Raw genomic sequence first — 23120 nt, forward strand, 5'->3', positions numbered from 1 at the left:
GCGGGCGGATCATTTGAGGTCAGGAGTTCAAGATCAGCCTGGCCAACATGGTGAAACCCCATCTCTACTAAAACTACAAAAATTAGCGGGCGTGGTGGTGGGCGCCTCTAATCCCAGCTACTCGGGAGGTTGAGGTGGGAGAATCGCTTAAACCCAAGAGGCAGAGGTTGCAGTGAGCCAAAATTGTGCCACTGCACTCCAGCCGGGGCAACAAAGTGAGACTCTGTCTCAAAAAAACATAAAAAATATATATATTTTTTGTAGAGATGGAATCTGGCTATGCTGCTCGGGCTGGTCTTAAACCTTGGCTCAAGCAATCCTCTCACCTTTGCCTCCAGAGGGTTGAGATTACAGGCGTGAGCCACTGCACCTGGACTGAGTTTTTATTTAAAGCCCCAAACATTAATGAGTTCCTGCTGTGTGCTGATACCCACAACTGATTGACAGCTTATGGCCACAGGGTCTGTAGGACAGACAAGCCCCTAAATAATTCTGTACACAATGGTAAAACAAGAACTGCTGTTGACGTGTGTATCAGAAGGGCAGCGACGTCAGCCTGGAGAGTTGACCTGGGCTTGGCAGGGAGTAAGAAAAGAATTCTGGGTGCAGAAGACAGCAAATGCGAAGGCTTTTGCGGCCATCACGAAGGCTGCTGCCATCACGCTGTGTGGCCGGGGCTGCACACTTCAAGGAGCCGGTGGAAGCTCCGCCCCTTGTGAATTGGGACGGGAGCCGCAAACCGCTGCTGCAGACCCAGGCCTCTTGCTCTACGGAGCAGGCAGGAGCCCCACCCTCCTGGGCAGGGCTACAGCCACCCAAACTGCAGCTGTGGATCCGAGGCTCTCTGTGCTCTTACGGGAGCCGGGAACAGGCAGAATCTGCCCTTCAAGGTGCAGCTGCAGCCGCTCAGGCAGGAGCCGGGGACAAGCGCGAGCCCTGCCCCTTCCAAGTTGGCGGGGTGGGAGCTCCCAGGGTGTGGCTGCGGCTGCCCTCCCAGGCACAGGACTAGGGCATCTCTGTAGCCTGCACCATAGGGCACCCGGCAACACGCAACGGCTCTAATCTTGGAGGGCGGTTGGAGCCAAGCCCTGGGGCCAAGAATGGCAGCAGGAGGAAAGGGGCGGGGTCCCCAGTAAGGCCCCACCCTCAGGCCAGGGAGGGCCTGAAGGCTGGGGGCTGGGCCGGAAGTCCCTCTGACCAGAGTGGAAACTCGCGGAGCCTCTTCTGGGCCTGCCCATGGTCCAATCAGCACGCACTTCCTCCCCTCTGAGGTCCATAAAGACCCTGGGCTCAGCCAGAGTGGTGCAGGGAATGGCCAGAGGACGAGGAGGGTGGAGAGACGAGGGGACAGGATGACCAGCTGCAGAGAGGAGTACCCTCTCTGCTGATAGCTGGAGACGATGGGGTGGCTGGCTGCGGAGAGGAGTACCTTCTCCGCTGAGAGCTGCAGAGACCACCTGCCAGCAGAGAGGAGCTACTCTCTGCTGAGAGCTTCAGAGACCTGCAGAGACATTGGAATGACTTGCCTGTGGAGAAGAGCCACCCTTTCCAGGGCCTCCTCTCTGCTGAGAGCTGAACACTTGAGCTCATGGGACAATCTGCCTCCAGAGAGGAGCTACCTACTCCTCTGAGCTCTTCTAACACGAAATAAAACTCTTCTTCACCCTTCACTTGTCTGAGTACCTCATTCTTCCTGGACGCAGGACAAGAACTCAGGCAAAGGCACTGTGGCCACAGAGGTTCCAACCAGAAAAATCAACAGGCCAAAAATCCCATAACTGTTGGTAGGAACCAACCTATATCAGCTGATATGCCATGCTGGACATTTGCCTGCCATTGAGAGAGTGGTGCTGCCCGTGAGGGTTTTTATGCCTGGTAGAGACAGGATGGATGAGGGGACCATAGTTAGGAAATGACTGTGATGGTAGGAGACATGTTTTAGTGTGCAATGGGGGATTCACTCTTTCAAAAAAAAAATTAGCTAGGCATAGTGGCACATGCCTGTAGTCCTAGCTACTTGGGAGGCTGAGGCATGAGAATAGCTTGAACCTGGGAGGCGGAGGTTGCAGTGAGCCGAGATGGTGCCACTGCACTCCAGCCTGGGCAACAGACGAGACTCTGTCTACAAAACAAGCAAACAAACAAAAATCCTTTCTTGTCGTGCAGCAGATAATGGAAGGGGGCGGGGAGGAAACATGGAAACTGTGGAATCACTTGACAGATGCAGGGTGGCAGGCACCACTCAGAGGTAAACAGAGTGGGGATATTGCGTAGAGACTGCTTGGAGCTTCTGCTCCGGTGGGTGGCTGTGCAAGTTGGGGGTGGGGGCTGTAGGAGATGACTGGAAGGTCTGCCCATCCCTCACTCCTGAAAGAGGCCCCCACGCTGTGCCCCCCTTCCCAGCCTTGTGTCTCATGCTGACCACTACCTAACATTCCTGGGGCCACTGTCAGTGGGTGCTCCTCACCAGGCCCCAGTATCTCCTCCATCTGCTCTGAAAGCCCTTCCCATGGGAATTGCCCCCATCATCGGGGACAAGGAATTACAAAGGAGCATGAGGACTCTTGTCAGAATGACAGATATATTTATTGTCTTTTTTTCTTTTTCAGAAGTTGCCCTATTAATTATCTTTTTAAAATAAATATTTGTAGAGTTGCTCAGGCTGCAGTGCAGTGACACGATCCTAGCTCACTGCAGCCTTGACCTCTTGGGCTCAAGTGATCCTGGAGTCTTAGCCTCTTGAGTACCTGGGATTGCAGGCATGCACCAGCATGCTCAGATAATTATTTTCTTTTAATTTTTGCTATGGATAAGGTTTTGCTATGTTGCCCAGGCTGATCTTGAACTCCTGGGCACAAGCAATCCTCCTGCCTCAGCCTCCCAGGATCAGTTTAGCCTAGGAGTTCAAGACCAACGTGGGCAACATAGTGAGGCCCCCATCTCTGCAGAAAATTTAAAAAATTAGCCAGTCAGGCTGGGTCCCCAGCCCCACCCTCGCAGATGCCTCTGCATTCCAGCAAAACAGAGAACCGTGCGTGTGATTTCCAGAGCACTGCAACCAGTGTCTTGCTTCATTCCTTTGTTCATGCTATTCCCTCTTCCTAGAATGCTGTTCCATCACATTTCCAAATGTGGGACCAATGGGCATCTTTGAAAGCCCAGTCTAAATGCCTGCGTGATTTTCTCGAAGGAAGCATTTGAAGTTCCCAGGCTGGCCCCAGACCTGGAGGAATCTTCCCTCCCTGCCCACCCCAGCACTTTGCGCTAATTACTGGCTTCAAACAGAAGACAATAGTGTTTTTATCCCACATCTCATTGAGGAGTTTTTTGTTTTTGTTTTGTCTTTTTCATTTTTAGTGAGAGAGCCTTTCTCTCGGCTCATTCCATAATTCTATGTTCTGTAATAACTATTTGGGTGTTCTTCCTCTCTACTTACCACCTTGCGGATGAAGACAAGGTTTCTTCATTGCTGTCATGGTGTTCTGCCTCTAGTAGGTGTGAATGAATGGCTCGTGCCAAGAAAATGATTGGACTAGACCCAGAAACGTCTCAGAGACTCCCAGTTATGGTTACCTAAAGCGGGTTCTCTGACTTTCATTGTGTATAGGAGCTAGTTTTCATTATTCTCATCTTGGAGATAAGCTACCTAAAAGCTTATATTAAGCCCCTATGAGGTGTGAGGCAATGCGCTCAATGCTAGAGTTCCAGGATTGATAAAGATAAGAGAGTCAGCCAGGTACAGATCTCGCGCCTGTAATCCCAACACTTTGGGAGGCTGAGGTGGGAGGATCACTTGGAGCCAGAAGTTTGAGACCAGCCTGGGCAATGTAGTGAGATCCTGTCTCTACAAAAATACAAAAATTACCTAGGCATGGTGGTGAACATCTGTAGTCCCATCTACTCGTGTGGCTGAAGTGGGAGGATTGCTTGAGCCAGGAGTTTGAGGCTGCGGTGAGCCATGATCGTACCACTGCATTCCACATCTCAAAAACAAAACAAAGCAAAAAAAAGATAAGGAAGTCACTTGCTTCTCAGGAAGTCGCCCTGCTCTGCAGGGTGAGCCACTTGAGACATCACTGGGGGGAGTGCTGTGGGACACGTGGAAGGGCTAGAGGGTGACTCTTGGGGACAGCCAGGTAAGCTCTGAGGAGGGAAGGACAAGAGGGTCCCACAATGAGCACCTGTCATGATGCTCCTCGGCTGTGTGCACTTGTCTGGCCTAATGGGGACTGGGGATGGCAGGGGCAGAGTGGGCTTCTGATGGGTTTGGATCCATGGGTGGCCAGTGCAGGTGTCCCCTTGCAGGCCCAGGGGGAGTGGTGACAAGACTCAAGTGATCCAGTGACCCAACCCAGTGACTTCTGTTGGATTTCATTTGTGCAGAAACACATCATCCATGGCCTTTTACCTGCAGCCAGCATTGCTCCGAAGGCAGCAGTGCCACGTACACCTCCTCCCCGCAGCCCCAACCCGTCTCCAGAGAGACCAAGGTGAGTATCAAATGAGCAGGCACTGAGGTCACCCCTGTGCTCAGCCACCAAGTACTGGATCCTGGAACTGCTCAAACTGCCCAGAAAAGTACAAGTAGAGTAGTTAGAATCACGTCCTTCAAAATGTTTACCACAATTCCTAATGATGCATTTAATATGATGTCTCTGAGGATAATGGACTGACTTGAGGTCTGTCCCTTTCAGGTGCATGAACTTCTCACATTTCGTGACTGAAGGCGATGAGTATTTTTTAAAAAATATAAAGCATTAAAGCCCAAGTGTTCAGGTTAACAGGGAATTTTGAATTATACACAAAATTTTCTTTTCTTTTCTTTTCTTTTCTTTTCTTTTTTTCCCTTCAAGATGGAGTCTTTCTCTGTTGCCCAGGCTGGAGTGCAATGGTGGATTTTTGGCTCACTGCAACCTCCACCTCCCAGGTTCAAGCAATCCTCCTGCCTCAGCCTCCAGAGTAGCTGGGATTACAGGCACATGCCACCACGCCCAGCTAATTTTTGTATTTTTAGTAGAGATGGGGCTTCACCATGTTGGCCAGACTGGTCTCAAACTCCTGACCTCTTAATCTGCCTACCTTGGCCTCTGAAAGTGCTGGGATTACAGGCATCAACCACCATGCCCAGCCAATTTTCTTTTTTTTTTTTAATTAATTAATTAATTTTTTCAAGGCAGGATCTTGCTCTGTTGCCCAGGCTGGAGTGCAGTGGTGCAATCATGGCTCACTGTAGCCTCTGCCTCCCAGGCTCAGTCAGTCCTCCCATCTCAGCCTCCCCGGTAGTCGGGACTACAGGCACGTACCACCATGCTCAGCTAATTTTTCTATTTTTTTGTAGAGATAGGCTTTTGCCATGTTGCCCAGGCTGAACTCCTGGGCTCAAGCAATCCACCTGCCTCTGCCTCCCAAAGTGCTGGGATTACAGACATGAGCCACTATGCCTGACTAAAACAAAAAGTGTTTTTTTTTTTTTGAGACATGGCCTCATTCTGTTGCCCAGGCTGGAGTGCATTGGTGCAAATGTGGCTCACTGCAGCCTCAACCCCCTAGCATCAAGCGATCCTCCTGTCTCAGCCTCCTGACTAGCTGGGACTACAGGTGCATGCCACCATGACTGGCTAATTTTTTAAATTTTCTGCAGAGATGGGGGTCTCACTATGTTGCCCAAGTTGGTCTTGAACTCCTAGGCTAAACTGATCCTGGGAGGCTGAGGCAGGAGGATTGCTTGTGCCCAGGAGTTCAAGATCAGCCGGAGCAACATAGCAAAACCTTATCCATAGCAAAAATTAAAATAAATTATCTGAGCATGCTGGTGCATGCCTGCAATCCCAGGTACTCAGGAGGCTAAGGCTCGAGGATCACTTGAGCCCAAGAGGTCAAGGCTGCAGTGAGCTAGGATCGTGTCACTGCACTGCGGCCTGAGTAACAGTGAGGCTGTTGTGAGTGAGGCCCTGCCTCTACAAATATTTATTTTAAAAAGATAATTAATAGGGGAGCTTCTGAAAAAGAAAAAAAGACAATAAATATATCTGTCATTCTGACAAGAGTCCTCATGCTCCTTTGTAATTCCTTCCTCCTGCCCTTCTCTGCCACCTTTCATGCTCCTGTTCATCCCCAGGCAACCTCTCATCTCCTTTCTCGCACTATGGATTAGTTTGTATTTTCTAGAATTTTATATAAGTGGAATTACATAAAATACACTGCCTTCTTTCACTCAGCATGATTATTCTGATTCATGCATGTTCCGAAAGTCAATAATTCATCCTTTTCCGTACTGAGGAGTATTTCATTATATGAATATGCCACAGTTTGTTTATCCGTTCACCTGTTGATGGATATTTGGTTTGTTTCTGAGTTTTGGTTACTAGAATAAGGCTGCTGTAAACATTTACACGCTAGCTGGGTGTGGTGGCTCACGCCTATATTCCCAGCAATTTGGGAGGCTAAGGCGGGCAGATCACCTGAGCTCAGGAGTTTGAGACCAGCCTGGTCAACATGGTGAAGACCCATCTCCACTTAAAATACAAAAATTAGCTGGGTGTGGTGGTGCACTCCTGTAGTCCCAGCTACTGGGGAGGCTGAGGCACAAGAATCGCCTGAACCCAGAGGCAGAGGTTGCAGTGAGCCAAGATCACACCACTGCACTCCAGCCTGGGCAACAAAGCGAGACTCATATCTCAAAAAAAAAAAAAATGTATACACAAATGTTTGGATATATACTTTCATTTCTCTTCGGTAAATATCTATAGCTGGGCCTTATACTAGGTGGGTATTTAATTTTTTTTTTTTTTTTTTTTTTTTTTTTTGAGACGGAGTCTCGCACTGTCGCCCAGGCTGGAGTGCAGTGGCGCGATCTCGGCTCACTGCAAGCTCCGCCTCCCGGGTTCACGCCATTCTCCTGCCTCAGCCTCCTGAGTAGCTGGGACTACAGGCGCCCACCACGGCGCCCGGCTAATTTTTTGTATTTTTAGTAGAGACGGGGTTTCACTGTGGTCTCGATCTCCTGACCTTGTGATCCACCCGCCTCGGCCTCCCAAAGTGCTGGGATTACAGGCGTGAGCCACCGCGCCCGGCCTGGGGTATTTAATTTATTAAGAAACTGTCAAACTGTTTTCCAAGGTCATTGTCCCATTTATGTTCCCACCAACAGTATATGAGTCCAGTTGCTTCATATTCTCACCAACACTTGGTTTGGTCAGAGAGTGTGTGTGTGTGTGTGTGTGTATGTGTTTGCATGTGTGTGAGTGCGTGTGTGTATATGTGTGTGCGTGTGGTCTTCTATAACTTGGACAGTCAGTGGTTAGTTTTCATCCACATTGACTGTAGGTTTTTGAAAGTGGTGACAGGTGCATAGGTAACCAATGTATAGAGCTGGTTTGATCAATCTTCATCTCCTTACGCTTTCTGGACAGTGGTACACAGATACGGTGGGGATATTCCTTACTCCTTTGTCTGAGACAGCTTTGCTGAGCCCAGCATCAATGCACACATCTGGAGTTTCTAGCTCTTTCATGAGAAATGTCTAGATCTCTTTGTGTATGCCAGGGGCAGTGTCTTAAAGCACACTCCATAGATGTGCTTGTGAGTGTTGACAGTGTACTTTCGGTCACAACCTTGTTGATGACAGAACAATCCTTCTTGTTGCTCTCCTTTGTGGAAGCCATTCTCATAGGCCCAGTTTAGAATAAAAAAGAACAAGGGATTGCCGTGGTCGGTTTTTAAACATTTGGACATTTAATGAGTGTGTCCTAGTATTTCACTGTGTTTTTTTTGTTTTTTGTTTTTTTGTTTTTGAGACGGAGTCTGTTATTTTTGAGACAGAGTCTCACTCTGTCACCCAGGCTGGAGTGCAGTGGAATGTTCTCAGCTCACTGCAACCTCCGCCTCCCAGATTCAAGCGATTCTCTTTTCGTGCCTCAGCCTCCTGAGTAGCTGGGATTACAGGCACACACCACCACACCCGGCTAATTTTTGTATTTTTAGTACAGATGGGGTTTCGCCACGTTGGCCAGGCTGATCTCAAACTCCTGACCTCAAGTGATCCACCCGCCTTGGCCTCCCAAAGTGCTGGGATTACAGGCGTGAGCTGCCGCACCTGGCCTTATTTTGCATTTCTCTAATGGCTAATGGTATTGAGCATTTTTTTCATGTGCTTATTTGTTGTCTTTATATCTTTTTTAGTGAAGCATCTGTTCACATCTTTTGCACATTTACAAAAATTGGGCATTCCTTGTTAGTCACAAGTCCTGTTGCAGATCTAAGAACCATCTTGGGAAGGCCGTTGGACTCAGGAACATGTTCAGTTGGAGGCAATGACATTTTTCATCCAGGAGATCTAAGCAGAGACCTGGGTGAAGATTGTGGGCTTCCTGGAGACATCCCAGCCCCGGCTTGTTTTCCATTATTGCATTCTGAGGGTTCATTATATAGTAACACAAGTCTTTTATCAAATGTGTGATTTGCAAGTCTTTTCTCTCTATCTGTGGCTTGTCTTTTCATTCTCTTAAACATTGCCTTTCAAAGAGCAGAAGTTATTAATTTTTATGAAGTCCAGCTTACAATTTTTTCTTTTATGGATCATGCTTTCAGTGTCTTATATTGAAGAAATATTTACCTAACCCAAGGTCACAAAGGTTTTCTCTTATATTTTCTTCTAGAAGTGTTATGGTTTTATGCTTTACAGTTAGGTCTGTAATCCATTTAGAGTTAATTTTTGTAAATGGTGTGTATTAGTCCGTTCTCACACTGCTCTAAAGATACTACCCGAGATGGGGTAATTTATAAGCGAAGGAGATTTAATTGACTCACAGTTCTGCATGGCTGGGGAGTCCTCAGGAAATTTACAATCATGGCGAAAAGGGAGGTAGGCACGTCTTACATGGCGGCAGGTGAGAGACAGTGAGCATGTGAGAGCTCAGAAGAAACTACCATTTGTAAAACCATCGGCTTTTGTGAGAGTTCACTCACTATCACGAGAACAGGATGGGGGAAACTGCCCCCATAATCCAATCACTTTCCTTCTTAAACATGTGGGAATTACAATTTGAGAGGAGATTTGGGTAAGGGCACAGAGTGAAACCATAGATCCATGAATTTTTTTTTTTTTTTTTTTTTTTTGCATATGGAGATTTGATTTTTCCAGCACTGTTTGATGATGAGGCTATTATTTATTGCTGTGTAACAATTACACCAAAATGTAGTAATTTAAAACAAAACAGCAGCCGGGCGTGGTGGCTCACGCCTGTAATCCCAACACTTTGGGAGCCTGAGGCAGGAGGATTACTTGAGCCCAGGAGTTCCAGACCAGCCTGGAGAACATAGCGAGACCCCATCTCTACAAAAAATATAAAAATTAGCCAGGTGTGGTGGCGTGTGCCTATAGTCCCAGTTATTCGAGAGACTGAGGTGGGAGGATCACTTGAGCCCAGGAGGTTGAGGCTATACTGAGCTGTGACTGCGCCACTGCACTCCAGCCTGGGCAACAGTGATATCGTCTCAAAAACCCCAAAACCAAAATATAAAGAACAGTGGTTTTTATCCCACATCTGATTGATGCTCTTAAAAATTTTTTTTTCCATCTCCATTTCATTTTGGTTATTTTTGGTTGTTTTTGCCTTTAATTTTACTGATCTTCTGCAATATATAATCTGTTAATCCCATCCAGTATACTTTCTATCTCTGATGTTGTCATTTTGATCTCATGAAGTTTGGTTCTTTTTATAATTGTCCATGTCTCTACTTGGCTTTTTGATTATATGAAATACAGCTGTTATAACGATCTGAATGTGCTTTGCTGCCAGTTCTAACATATGTGTTCAATTCTTAGTGGGTTTCCGTTGACGGCTGTCTTCCTTACAGGTCATGGTTTCCTGTCTCTTTGCATGCCTGCTTATCTAAGTGGATAGAAGATCTTGTGAATTTTACCTTGAGTGCTGGATCATTTTGTATTCCTTAAAACATCTTGACCTTTGTTTGGGGATGCAGTTCAATTTCTTGGAAACAGATCTTTTGGGTCTTTTTTTTTTTTTTTTTTTTCTGAGACAGAGTCTTGCTCTGTTGCCAGGCTGGAGTATGGTGGTGCGATCTCGGCTCACTGAAACCTCCACCTCCTGGATTCAAGCAGTTCTCCTGCCTTAGCCTCCTGAGTAGCTGGGACTATAGGCTCCCGCCACCATGCCCAGCTAATTTTTGTATTTTTAGTAGAAACAGGGTTTCACCATGTTGGCCAGGATGGTCTTGATCTCTTGACCTTGTGATCCGCCTGCCTCAGCCTCTCAAAGTGCTGCGATTACAGACGTGAGCCACCACACCTGGCCGGGTCTTTCTTATATGATTTGTTAGGTGGGACATGGAGCAGTGCTCAGCCAGGGCTAATTATTCCCCAGTACTGCGGCCAGACCTTTCTGAGTGCCGCACCCAGCATCTTGTGAATGATGGGTTTCTCTAGTCCACCTGGTGGAAGCAGCTGCCATCCTGGGCTGTGTATAAGCACCTGGCTCTGCTCCTCTGATCCTTGTGAGTGGTTCTTCCTCCACGGTCGGGTAATTTCCTCACACTTGTGTGCTGCACCATATCCCGCTGAAACTGGGGGACCTTCTGCAGATCTCCTCGTTCTCTCTGTGCGCTTCTCTCCTGTCCAGCACTCTATCCTACACACTCTCTCAGCTCCATCTCTACAATTCGAGGAGTCTGCCTGGCTCCATGCATTCCTCCTCCCTGTGCTGTGACCTGGACATTTTCCTAGGCAGCAAGCTGGGACAGTGGTCTTTTGTTTTGTTTTACTTTTTTTTTTTTTTTTGAGATGGAGTCTCACTCTGTTGCCCAGGCTAGAGTGCAGTGGTACAATCTCAGCTCACAGCAACCTCCACCTCCCGGGTTCAACTGATTCTCCTGCCTCAGCCTCCTGAGTAGCTGGGATTACAGGTGTGTGTGCCATCACACCTGGCAATTTTTTTGTATTTTTAGTAGAGATGAGGTTTCACCGTGTTAGCCAGGCTGGTCTTGATCTCCTGACCTCATGATCCACCCACCTCAGCCTCCCAAAGTGCTGGGACTATAGGCATAAGCCACTGCGCCTGGCCTTGTTTTACTTTTTTGGGCAGGAGGGTAAATCTGTTTACTCTAACTTTCCTATAATATATTCCTGAGTAATTTGTATTTTTAAAGTCAGTCCCCTTCTAAATCTTTTAGTCTTTCTATATCTCATTTTCTTTTTCCATTCTAATAAGAAAACTACTTGAATGTAGGCTTTTGTGTCTCTCTGGATTACAGGCCCTGTTCTACCTCCTATCGGCTAGGAAATCTTTTTTTTTTTTTTTTTTTTTTTTTTTTTTTTTTTTTTTTTTTTTTTTGAGACAGAGTCTCGCTGTGTTGCCCAGGTTGGAGTGCAATGGTGTGATCTTGGCTCACTGCAACCTCCGCTTCCCGGGTTCAAGTGATTCTCCTGCCTCAGCCTCCCAAGTAGCTGGGATTACAGGCGCCCACCACTACACCTGACTAATATTTTTGGTATTTTTAGTAGAGATGGGGTTTCACCATGTTATTCAGGCTGGTCTCAAACTCCTGACCTCAGGTGATCCACCCGCCTCAGCCTCCCAAAGTGCTGGGATTATAGGCGTGAGCCACCGTACCCGGCCTTGGCTAGGAAATATTTATAAGTTATTTAATTTCTATGGAAAATGGGATGACAATATTATGTAGTCATACAGTTGTGTGAGAATCAAATGAGATTGTCTGATGGCCCGCGGTAGATGACGGGAGCAGAGCAAATGCTAAGTTGACACCGTCCAGCAGAAGGTAAGCCTCGATCAGTTCGTGTATCTTGTTCAGCCTTCACCTGGAATGTTCATGTCTCACCGTCTCCACGGGATGTTTTTGTCCGCAGATCTGCTCTGGCAGCAGCCATTCTGGCGACAACATTGACTGGGCGGACGGTTGCCATTCCTCAGCCTCGCCGGAGATCCCGGTCTGAGAGTGACGTGAGCAGTGTTGAACAAGACAGCTTCATCGAGCCCTATGCCACTACCTCAGAGCTGAGGCTTCGGTGGGTACCAGATCGCCGCCTCTGCTTCCTCTCTGGGTGGAAGAGGGGCAGCTCAGCCTGGTCTCTACGTGTGTGTGTGCATGAGTACGTGTGTGTGCATGTGTACCTGTGTGTGCATGTGTACCTGTGTGGGTGCGCGGGTGCTCCTGCACATATTTATGACTAGAGGCTTAGTCGCTGGGTTTTCATCACCAGTGTCAAATGGACACTGTCCAGCGACTGTCCAGTGACCTAATTGCTCTGGGATCTGGATTTCCTCCATAGTGGATCTTGTTCGATTTTGACTTGTATGGGTCCTGGCCATTTTCACAGTGGCACAGAGCTAATGAATTCAGTGCTGCTTCCAGCCCTTAGTAAGTTTCTTTGTGCGGCAACCTGAACAGTGAGAGTGGTCCCTCCTCACCTCTCACGTGTGTCTCTGGACAGTCACACTAATTTGACCTTCCTGGCAGCTGCAGTTTAGCCTTTTTTCTTCATCATCTTTCCCTTTGTTGCTTCTCCTGGGTTTGAGCTGACACAGGGCTAGGGGGTCAGGAAGGTCTCCTCCTGAGGAGGAAAGGGTTGAGAGGAGAGCTTAGGACATACAGGAATCATCTAGGAACAGCTCAAGGGCTGGGGATGATCTTTGTGGGGCTGGGATGAGCTTTCCAGACACAGACGAGGGAATGTGACACAGGCGGCAGTGTAAGGAGGATGTTTGGGATGTGAGATGGGCCTGGAGGACTGGGCAGGGTTCAGGCTGGGGATGCCTTTAGTGTCCTGTTTAGAGGGTTGGTGTCTGCCCTAGGAATGGTGGGAAGACACTGGAGGTCTCTAAGGGCGCATGGGGCAGGGATGAGAGTAGGGATCCATGATCACATTTGCCCTTTTTTTTTTTTTTGAGACAGAGTTTCACTCTTACTGCCCAGGCTGGAATGCAATGGCGCGATCTCGGCTCACTGCAACCTCCGCCTCTCAGGTTCAAGCGATTTTCCTGCCTCTGCCTCCTGAGTAGCTGGAATTACAGGCATGCACCACCACACCCAGCTAATTTTTGTATTTTTAGTAGAGATGGGGTTTCTCCACATTGGTCAGGCTGGTCTCGAACTCCCGCCTTCAAGTGATCTGCCCACCTTGGCCTCCCAAAGCACTGGGATTATAGATGTGAGCCACCGCGCCTGGCCACATTTCCCTTTTTAATTGTCATGTATATTCAACTTTGTGTCGGGTTGGCTCTTTTTTTGAGACAGAGTCTCACTCTGTTGCCCAGGGTGGAGTGCAGTGTCCTGATCTCGGCTCACTGCAACTTTTGCCTACTGGGTTCAAGCGATTCTCCTGCCTCAGCTGGGACTACAGGTGCACGCCACCACACCTGGCTAATTTTTGTATTTTTAGTAGAGACGGGGTTTCACCGTGTTGGCCAGGCTGGTCTTTGAACTCCTGACCTCAAGCGATCTGTCCACCTTGGCCTCCCAAAGTGCTGGGATTATAAGCATGAGCTACTGTGCCTAGCCTGTGCTGGCTTTTTTGATACACTAAATATTTTGTATTTTGTATGTAGTAAAATCTACCCATTTTTAAATTTATATTTTCTGTAATAATTGTAAATTTAGTAAGACACTTCCTACCATGGTGTCATATAAATACTTAATGTATTTCCTTCTAGGGCTTGTTTTTATTTTTGTTTTGACCAAAAGTATCACCACCATTTTGAGATATTTGAATTTAACCTTTTTTTTTCCTGGTAAGAATTATACTTTGGCTGGATAAAAACTAAAGATGAGTAAATGGCTCTAAAATTCAGTGGAAAAAAATAAGCCTGTAAGACCATCAGAGGAGATGGTCTGACACACAGGAATGCTGGATTAGCCCTGTTGTATTTTATTTTGTTTTTGGGGGGATTTTTAAATTTTCTTTCTTTTTTTTTTTTGACACAGGATCTCATTCTGTTGCACAGGCTGGAGTGCAATGGCACAATCATGGCTCACTGCAACCTCCTCCTCCCAGGCTCAAGTGATCCTCCTGCCTTAGCCTCCCAAGAAGTTGGTACCACAGATGCGTGCTATCATGCCTGGCTAATTTTTTTTTTTTTTTTGAGACAGAGTCTTGCTCTGTTGCCGAGGGTGGAGTGCAGTGGCCTGATCTCGGCTCACTGCAACCTTTGCCTCCTGGGTTCTAGCAATTCTCCTGCCTCAGCCTCCAGAGTAGCTGGGACTACAGGTGCACGCCACCACACCTGGCTAATTTTTGTATTTTTAGTAGAGATGGGGTTTCGCCATGTTGGCCAGGCTGGTCTTGAACTCCTGACCTCAAGCAATCTGCCCACTTTGGCCTCCCAAAGTGCTGGGATTACAGGTGTGAGCCACTGTGCCCAGCCCAGGCTAATTTTTACTTTTTTTTTTGTAGAGACAAGGTTTCCTGATGTTGCCAGGCTGGTCTTCAACTTCTGGCTTCAAGAAATCCTCTCTCCTTAGCCTCTCAAAGTGCTGGGATTATAGGTGTGAACCACGCTCACGCACGCACGTACGCTCAATTTCAAGAACTGTTTCCGATTAAATCTGCAATCCTCCCCATCTCTGACTTTTCCATCAATGTAGGTAAATGTACCCTTGCCAAACCCCAAAAACAAGAGACCAAAAAGCAACCCAGTCAGAGCCCAGCAATTGTATTTTAACCACGAACATCCCAACAGCTACCCCTCAATTGATGCAATAAAAAGCCATTGTGTCCGACCCTGTCATATTTTAAAATGTATAGATAAAGTAGCAAGAACAGTATAGGACTAGTTGAGTGATACAGAGGTGCCCAGGAATGCCCTGAGGTGAACCTAGTGTTTCTACAAGCATACTGAATCTTTAATAGTCTGTCCCACAGCTCAAAGGGGAAGGAAAGGATTCGGTGCTACATTGATTAGCAATATTAGAAATCAGCTTTGAGCCTTGCCTAAGTCATACACCAAAATAAATTCCTAATGAATGAAGGATTATACTATATAGACACACAAATAAGACTTTAGAATAAGTCTTTAATAAGACTTTAGAATTAGAATTTAGAAGGTAAAAGAAACCTTTTTAATCACTTCTATGTTTAAGAAATTTATAAAACCAAAATAATATTAATAGAACAGAAAAAACATTTATAGTAAAAGCAAAGTCAGGATTTTAATTTTAGTACATTAATTTTAGTAATTTCAAATTGGAATGGAAGCCAAGTGTGGTGGTTTACACCTGTAATCCCAGCACTTTGAGAGGCTGAGGTGGGAGGACTGCTTAAGATCAGGAGTTCGAGACCAGCCTGGGCAATAAAGTGAGACACCCATCTCTACAAAAAATACAAAAATCATCCTGGCATGGTGTTGCTTACCTGTAGTCCCAGCTACTTGGGAGGCTGAGGCAGGAGGATCACTTGAGCCCAGGAGGTCAAAGTTGCAGTGAGCTATGATCTTGTCATTTCACTCCAGCCTGGATGGCAGAGTGAGACCCTGTCTCAAAAACACACACACACACACACACACACAAAATGAAAAAAACAAATTGGAATGGACATACCAGAAGTAAAATAGACAAAGGACCTGAACACAAGCATATGGAAAAACGTTCAGTCTCAGTAACAAATGCAAATTTAGACAGTGGGTTTTAAGTTGTTTTGGCAAGTTTCATAAAATTATTACCAGTGTATTTGTAGCTTGGAGAAATGATTTTGTGCAGTATGTATATAGACACAAAATGTTCACACCATTTGACTCAAGAATTTACTGTATGGGCTGGGCATGGTGGCTCAAGCCTGTAATCCCAGCACTTTTTGAGGCCGAGGCAGGCGGATCACTTGAGGTCGGGAGTTCAAGACCAGTCTGGCCAATGTGGTGAAACCCCATCTCTACTAAAGATACAAAAATTAGCAAGGCATGGTGGCAGGTGCCTGTAGACCCAGCTACTTGGGAGGCTGAGGCAGGAGAATCACTTGAACCTGGGAGGCAGAGGTGGCAGTGCACTGAGATCGCACCACCACACTCCAGCCTAGGTGACACAGCGAGACTTCATCTCAAAAAAAGAAAAAAAAAAAAGAATTTACTCTATGGTGGTTTGTTTTATAGGAGTAATCCTAAATACAGTAGAGGTTATCTGCACACGGATGTTTATTACAGGGTTATCTACAGCAATGGAAAGTGAAGGCAAAAAACCCACCTAAGCAAGGAAAATGGATGGTTAAGCTGGCATATCTACTGGATTCTTACCTTTTAAAATGTTGACTTAAAAACTTATTAATAGGTTGGGGACAGTGGATTATACCTGTAATCCCAACACTTTGGGAGGTTGAGGTAGGTGGATCGCTTCAGCTCTGGAGTCTGAGACTAGTCTGGGCAACATGGCCAAACCCCTTCTCTACTAAAAATACAAACAAACAAACAAGCAAAAAATTAGCTGAGTATGGTGGAGTACATCTGTAGTCCCAGCTACTCGGGAGGCTGAGGTGGGAGGATCACTTGAGCTGGGGAGGTGGATGCTGCAGTGAGCCGAGATTGTACCTCTGCATTCCAGCCTGTGTGGCAGAATGATACCCTGTCTCAATTAAAAACAACAACAACAAAAACTTATTAATTAGCAGGCCGGCGCCAGGCACAGTGGCTTATGCCTGTAATCCCAGCACTTTGGGAGGCCGAGGTGGGCGGATCATTTGAGGTCAGGAGTTCGAGACCATCCCGGCCAAGATGGTGAAACCCCATCTCTACTAAAAATAGAAAAATTAGCCATGCGTGGTGGCAAGTGCCTGTAATCCCAGCTACTCAGGAGGCTGAGGCAGGAGAATCGCTTGAACCCGGGAGGCTGAAGTTGGAGTAAGCCAAATATTGCGCTACTGGACTCCATCCTGGGTGACAGAGTGAGACTCCATCTCAAAATAATAACAACAACAACAACAACAACAACAACAACAGGCTGGGCTCAGTGGCTCATGCCTGTAGTCCTAGCACTTTAGAAGGTTGAGGTGGGCAGATCCTTTGAGCCAAGGAGTTCGAGACCAGCCTGGACAACATAGTGAAACCCTGTCTCTACAAAAAATACAAAAATTATCTGGGCATGGTTAGTCCCAGCTTTTGGGAGGCTGAGGTTGGAGGATCACCTGAGTCCAGGGAGGTTGAGGCTGCAGTGAACCATGTTTGTACCACTGCACTCCAGCCTGGGAGACAGAGTGAGACCCTATCTCAGAAAACAGACAAACAGACAAATAAAAACAAAACAAAAAAAAAAACCCTTATTCATAACAAGGCGAATTGTATATGTATGCAGTAACTCTAAAAACAGAAATTAGAAGGATATGCTGAGTGTACAAAGAGATGGAACGGTAGAAAATTTAATCTTTTAGCTTCTGTGTACTTTGTACTATCACACATTTATGGTAAGGACTTGGAGGCAGTACATTTAATACATGATATGTATCAATGTCAAGTGTTAAATGACTTTTTGTTTGTTTTCCTCATGAATGTTCTAATACAGACCAAATTGGCAGAGTGAGATGGGAAGGAGATCTTCTTTGCCATCCTTTGAAACACTGGGCTGTGAGGAAGAAGAGGACATTGAAACTCAGCTGTCATCCAGCTGCAAGGAACTGGGGGATGTCAGTGCCCAGGAGGACAAAGGAGGCCATGGTGATGACCTGTACGCTGTGCCACACAGAAATCAGGTGTTTTCTATGTTCCCAATTTTCTTCTTGACATTCACCCTGACATTAACTTTTGGTAAATTAGTGTATTGCTAAGGATTTCTTCTCTCTATTCTGCATTTGATAGCATTTGCTTTGGGGCTTATTTTTTAAACGTGTCCAGCTTCATTTCTATTTGGTTAGATTAAAACATAAACTTCTTTCCTTTATCTTGCAAAAACAAAGATGAACATCTTCATATTCTTAATGTGGACTTCCATTCAAAGCTTAGCAATCTTATTCTTTTTTTTTGACCTTGGAAGCTAAATTTCCTATCACTTTTATGGTATCATTTTGCACACTGCACCCTTTCTTTAAATTCGTGCATGACGGGCAAGATCGTCATGCGTCTCTCAATGGGAGCTGACGTGCTTTGAGTGCTTACTATGAGCGCTCCCTGTTTCTAACTCCTGTGTGCATTTATCTTAGCTGACCCCCACTGACTCGGTGAGGAATTCCCTTCATTGCCCTGTCACACATCAGGGAACTGCACACAGAGAGATTCAAGGAAACATACTTCTCCACTGCCAGCTGCTCTGCGAATCCCTATTTTTAAACTGCTTCCCAGGGTTTTGGAAACTACATAATGATATTTCCTTAATGGCAAGATACAGCACATATCCCTTTTTCCTTTATCTTTTTCTTTGTTTCTTTCTTTTCTTTTTCTTTTTCTTTTTTGAGACAGGGTCTTCTTGCCCTGTCCCCCAGGCTGGAGGGCAGTGGCACCGTTATAGCTCACTGCAGCCTCAAATTCCTGGATTCAAGCGATCCTCCCACCTCAGCCTCCAAGTAGCTGGGACTACAGACACACACCACCATACCTGGCTATTTTTTGTGTTTTTTGTAGAGACAGGGTTTCCCCATGTTGCCTAGGCTGGTCTCGAACTCCTGACTCAAGTGATCCGCCTGCCTCAGCGTTTCAAAGTACTAGGATTACAGGTGTGAGCCACTGTGCCCAGCCCCTTTCTCTTTTTTTTGCCATCATTATAATATGTTGTTCATAGTGTCTGAACATATAGACTGACAGCATTAAGCTACACCAGTATTGATTATATGTATATTGATTAGCCTCTGCTATATTAAAACACTTTTTTTTTTTTTTTAAATTGAGATGGGGTCTCACTGTCCCCAGGCTGGAGTGCAGTGGCACGATCATAGCTCATTATAGCCACCTCCTCCTGGGCTCAAGTGATCCTTCCACCTCAGCCTCCCGAGTAGCCAGGGCTATAGGCACGTGGCACCACAACTGGCATTTTATTTATTTATTTATTTATTTATTTTCTATAGGGCCAGGGTCTTGTTATGTTAGCCAGACTGGTCTTGAACTCCTGGGCTTAAGCAATCCTCTTGCTTCGGGCTCCCAAAGTGTTGGGAACATGTGTAAGCCAACGCATCTGGCCCTAAAATATGTTTTAAATGGTCTTCAGGAGCTTATTTTGAGGGATCCTTATGTGGCTGTTTCATGAACTCACCATCATTTTCCCACATATACAGACTTTCACACATAGAATTAGGTTTCTCATAGCAAGGAGCTCTGGAATAGGCAGACACTGCCCAGAGCCCCCAGGAGGGAGGTGCGCCTGTCCAGCTCTGCAGGGCTCACAGTCAGTTCCACCGCTCCTCACCCGCACACTTGGACCATTGGACCGATGTTACACATAGAGTCATATCACTGTGCTATTCTAGAGGGAAAGCTTGCTACAATATTTCCCTTGGAAGAAGGAGATACAGTGACCTACAGAGACTCTTTCCTAGTTAGAAGGACAGTTATTTTGATTTTTTAGGCAAGTCTGTTAGGGTGGTTTTAGGAGCCATGTGTAGTAGGAAAAGTTTTAAATTTTAAAATGTGAAAAGTAGAAAGTAATAAACAATAAAATGCTGCCATTAGGGTTGATGTTGCCTTGTCCTCTAACCCCACTCCCTCCTTGGAAACCCATCTTTTCTTAGATTTGGAGTGCATCCTGAAGTTTGTGTTTTTATTCTTTTACTACAAGTTTAAGTAAACAACTAGAGTACTGCGCATATATATACATATGTATAATTTTTTGTTGTTTATTTCTTTTGAGACAGAGTCTTGCTCTGTCACCCAGGCTGGAATGCAGTAGTACAATCTTGGTTCACCGCCGCCTCCTGGGTTCAAGTGATTGTCCTGCCTCAGCCTCCCGAGTAGCTGGAACTACAGGTGCCCGCCACCAAGCCCAGCAAATTTTTGTATTTTTAGTAGAGACTGGGTTTCACCATGTTGGCCAGGATGGTCTCGAACTTCTGACCTCAGGTGATCCTACCAAAGTGCTGGGATTACCAGCGTGAGCCATTGCGCCCAGCCAAGCCTTTTAAAGTATGTTTGTATAAAGTATCACAAATTCTTTATGAAGGTATGTTTTTAGTAGACTTACTTATTGATATATAAAACATGCACAAGAAGTGAATAAATCATAAGTGTATATTTCGATAAATTTTCAAAAAGTAGCCACCACTCAGATTAAAAAAAATTACTTGTACCCTAGAAATCCCCCTTCTTCTTAGTCACTTACTGCTTCCCACAGAGTTAACCATTGCCAAGATTAGCTTTAATCTTTAAAAATAATCTGATATTAGCTTTGCCTATTCTGAAAATTTACATGGTCTTAATTGGACGGTATGCATTATTTGGAGTTTGGGAGTCTTCAGTTATTGTGTATAGCAGGGGCTGGTTCGTTCTCATTGCTGTATATTTTACTGTGCAACCGTACCACTCAGTTATTCGTTTTACTGATGACAGAGACTTGATTGGTTCCAGTTTGGGACTCTTAGGAATAGTGCTGCTGTGAACATTTGGGGATGTGTCCCTTGATGTACATATTTGTGTATTTCTGGTGGGTGTATACTGAGAAATGGCATGTGTATGGTCATAGGGCATATGTACCATCAGCTTTAGTACCAGTAGATACTGCCAAACAGTTGTCCATATTGGGCATCTTCTTAACACTTTTTTTGTAGGGGGAGGGAGGCAGAGTTTCCCTCTTATTGCCCAGGCTGGAGTACAATGGTGCCATCTTGGCTCACTGCAACCTCCGCCTCCTGGGTTCAAGCAGTTTTCCTGCCTCAGCCTCCTGAGTAGCTGGGATTACAGGCATGCGCCACCACGCCCGGCTAATTTTGTACTTTTAGTAGAGACGAGGTTTCTCCATGTTGGTCAGGCTGGTCTTGAACTCCTAACCTCAGATCATCTACCCACCTCGGCCTCCCAAAGTGCTGGAATCCGTGAGCCACCGTGCCTGACCCCTAATATTTTTTAAGTCATCTTATCCATTTCACATTTCCTTGAGAGTAGTGAGTCACTTAATATATTTTTGACAGGTTGAACAAGGAAGTTTGTTCCTGGGAGATAAAAAAAGTTTGAGGTCGGCCGTGGGCAGGGGCTCATGCCTGTAATCCCACCACTTTGGGAGGTGGAGGTGGGAGGATCATTTGAGGACAGGAGTTCAAGACTGGCCTGGACACCATAGTGAGATCCTGTCTCTATTAAAAAAAAAAGTGCGGGGTCATTTACTTTTTCTTTCTTCAAATGATGAGTAGCTTGGGTGACCTGTTTGCTTCTCTTGAGCCAGGTCACCTTGAACCATGTCCACAGAGACAGGTGGACCTAGCAGCCTTAGCTCTTACTCTGAAATGCCCCTTCTCATGGGCGTCTTGCTGGTCCCTGCCACCACCTCCTTGTCAGCCCCAGGGACAGCCCTTCCATTGCCTGCAGTGCAGCCCAGCTAAGCCAAACTGATCACAAAAGCAAGATTTTACTGAAGAATCAGGAGAGCCAAAGGGCAGCCCACCCAGACAGCGCCAGTCACAGTTCACCACATAACCCCTGGTTCAGGCTGAGTGCACAGCCAGACCATATCATAAGGCTAAACACACTTAATTGTGCCCCCACAGATAAGATTTTTAACAATTTAGAGCATGTATGTATATAATGTGCACGGTGTTTTGTTACCTTTCTTTCGTCTCACAACACATGCCAAATGTCTTCCTACGTCCCCAAATTTGGTTATCTCTTGCCTTGTCTAACATCTGCATTGTGTGGCCTGATGTAGCATATATCAGTCAAGGTCCAATCAGGAGTCAGAACACACACAGTGACTTGAAGAGGGAAAGTTTACTACATGCCTGTAATCCCAGCCCTTTGGGAGGCTGAGGCAGGAGGATCGCTTGAGGCCAGAAGTTCGAGACCAGCCTGGACAACATACTGAGACCCCATCTCTACAAAAAATTTAAAAATTAGCTGGGTATGGTGGCATGCGATTGTAGTCCTAGCTGCTTGGGAGGCTGAGGTGGAGGATTGCTTGAGCCCAGGAGGTAAAGGCTGCTGCGAGCCATGACTGCGCCACTGCATTCCAGCCTGGGTGACACGGTGAGACCATGTCTTAAAAAAAGAAAAAGAAAAACCTGTTTCACTGTTCTTTCTCTTCCTCCTTGGCAGCCTCTGTTCCTACCCCCAGGCTCCTGCCAATAGGAATGTCTCCTCCTCATCAGCAGCAGGTCCCATTCCTGGCCCATGGCCCTCTCTGAAGGACAACTCTGTGTCCCTGCCATGTTGGGATGAAACAAAATTTCAGTAGCTCCTATATAGCTAACATGAATGGTTACCTATGTAGGAGCTACTCTCAGACAGTAGAGGGGAGTCCCTCAGTAAATGAAATTTGTAGTGGACTTACATAATTGGTGAACATAGCAGGCCTCAGTGAGAGTCCTCCCAGGGGAGGTCAGCACTGCTTGTCCCACATAGAAATTATTAACACAGCCTGGGTGCAGTGGCTGTCGTCTGTAATCCCTGCATTTCGGGAGGCTGAGGCAGGAGGATCGCATGGGCCCAGGAGTTTGAGACCAGCCTGGGCAACAAAAGGAGACCTGTCTGTACAAAAAATAAAAAAAAATTAGCTGGGTGTGGTGGTGCATGCCTGTGGTCCCAGCTACTCCGGGGGCTGAAGTGGGAGGATCGCTTGCATGTGGGAAGTCAAGGTTGCAGTGAGCTGTGATCACACCACTGTGCTGCAGCTTGGGTGACAGAGGGAGACCCTGTCTCAACAAAAAGGCATAGGGGGAAATTAGTAACATGGTGTCAGTGCCAGCATGGAGTGGTATTGGGTGGTCCCTGGCAGGGATGAGGAAGGGAAGCTGCCCTGGCAACATGGCTGGGATATGGAGCTCTCAATGGCCTTGGCGTAACTTGAATGGTGTTGCCTTTGCCCCCCAGGCTTTTCCTGAGGGCCTGGAAGTGTCATCCAGCCATACCTGATGTAGCCCTTTTGTGTGTCACTAAGAAAAGTAGCTGAAGTGCCCATGGAGGGAGCTCCCAGTGGGGAAGGTTTGAAAGAAGACATTGGAATTTGTTAGAAGGACATTTCTCATTTCTTTCCTCCTTTGT

At 46.3% G+C, this 23120-nt stretch overlaps 1 protein-coding gene across 2 annotated transcripts in view; it reads left to right on the forward strand.

The window, feature by feature from the left end:
* Positions 1-23120, forward strand: part of CEP89 (centrosomal protein 89) — a 97729-nt gene that overhangs the window by 1289 nt on the left and 73320 nt on the right. The window contains exons 2-4 of one of the 2 annotated variants that reach the window (XM_050771982.1): positions 4384-4490; positions 11885-12043; positions 17515-17701. In XM_050771982.1, coding sequence (XP_050627939.1) covers positions 4384-4490; positions 11885-12043; positions 17515-17701 — 453 coding nt within the window. Of the gene's footprint in view, positions 1-4383; positions 4491-11884; positions 12044-17514; positions 17702-23120 lie in introns of those variants that run through there. The other variant, XM_050771984.1, reaches the window with a different exon arrangement.

This window comes from Macaca thibetana, chromosome 19, assembly GCF_024542745.1.
Source record: "Macaca thibetana thibetana isolate TM-01 chromosome 19, ASM2454274v1, whole genome shotgun sequence".
NCBI lineage: Eukaryota > Metazoa > Chordata > Mammalia > Primates > Cercopithecidae > Macaca > Macaca thibetana.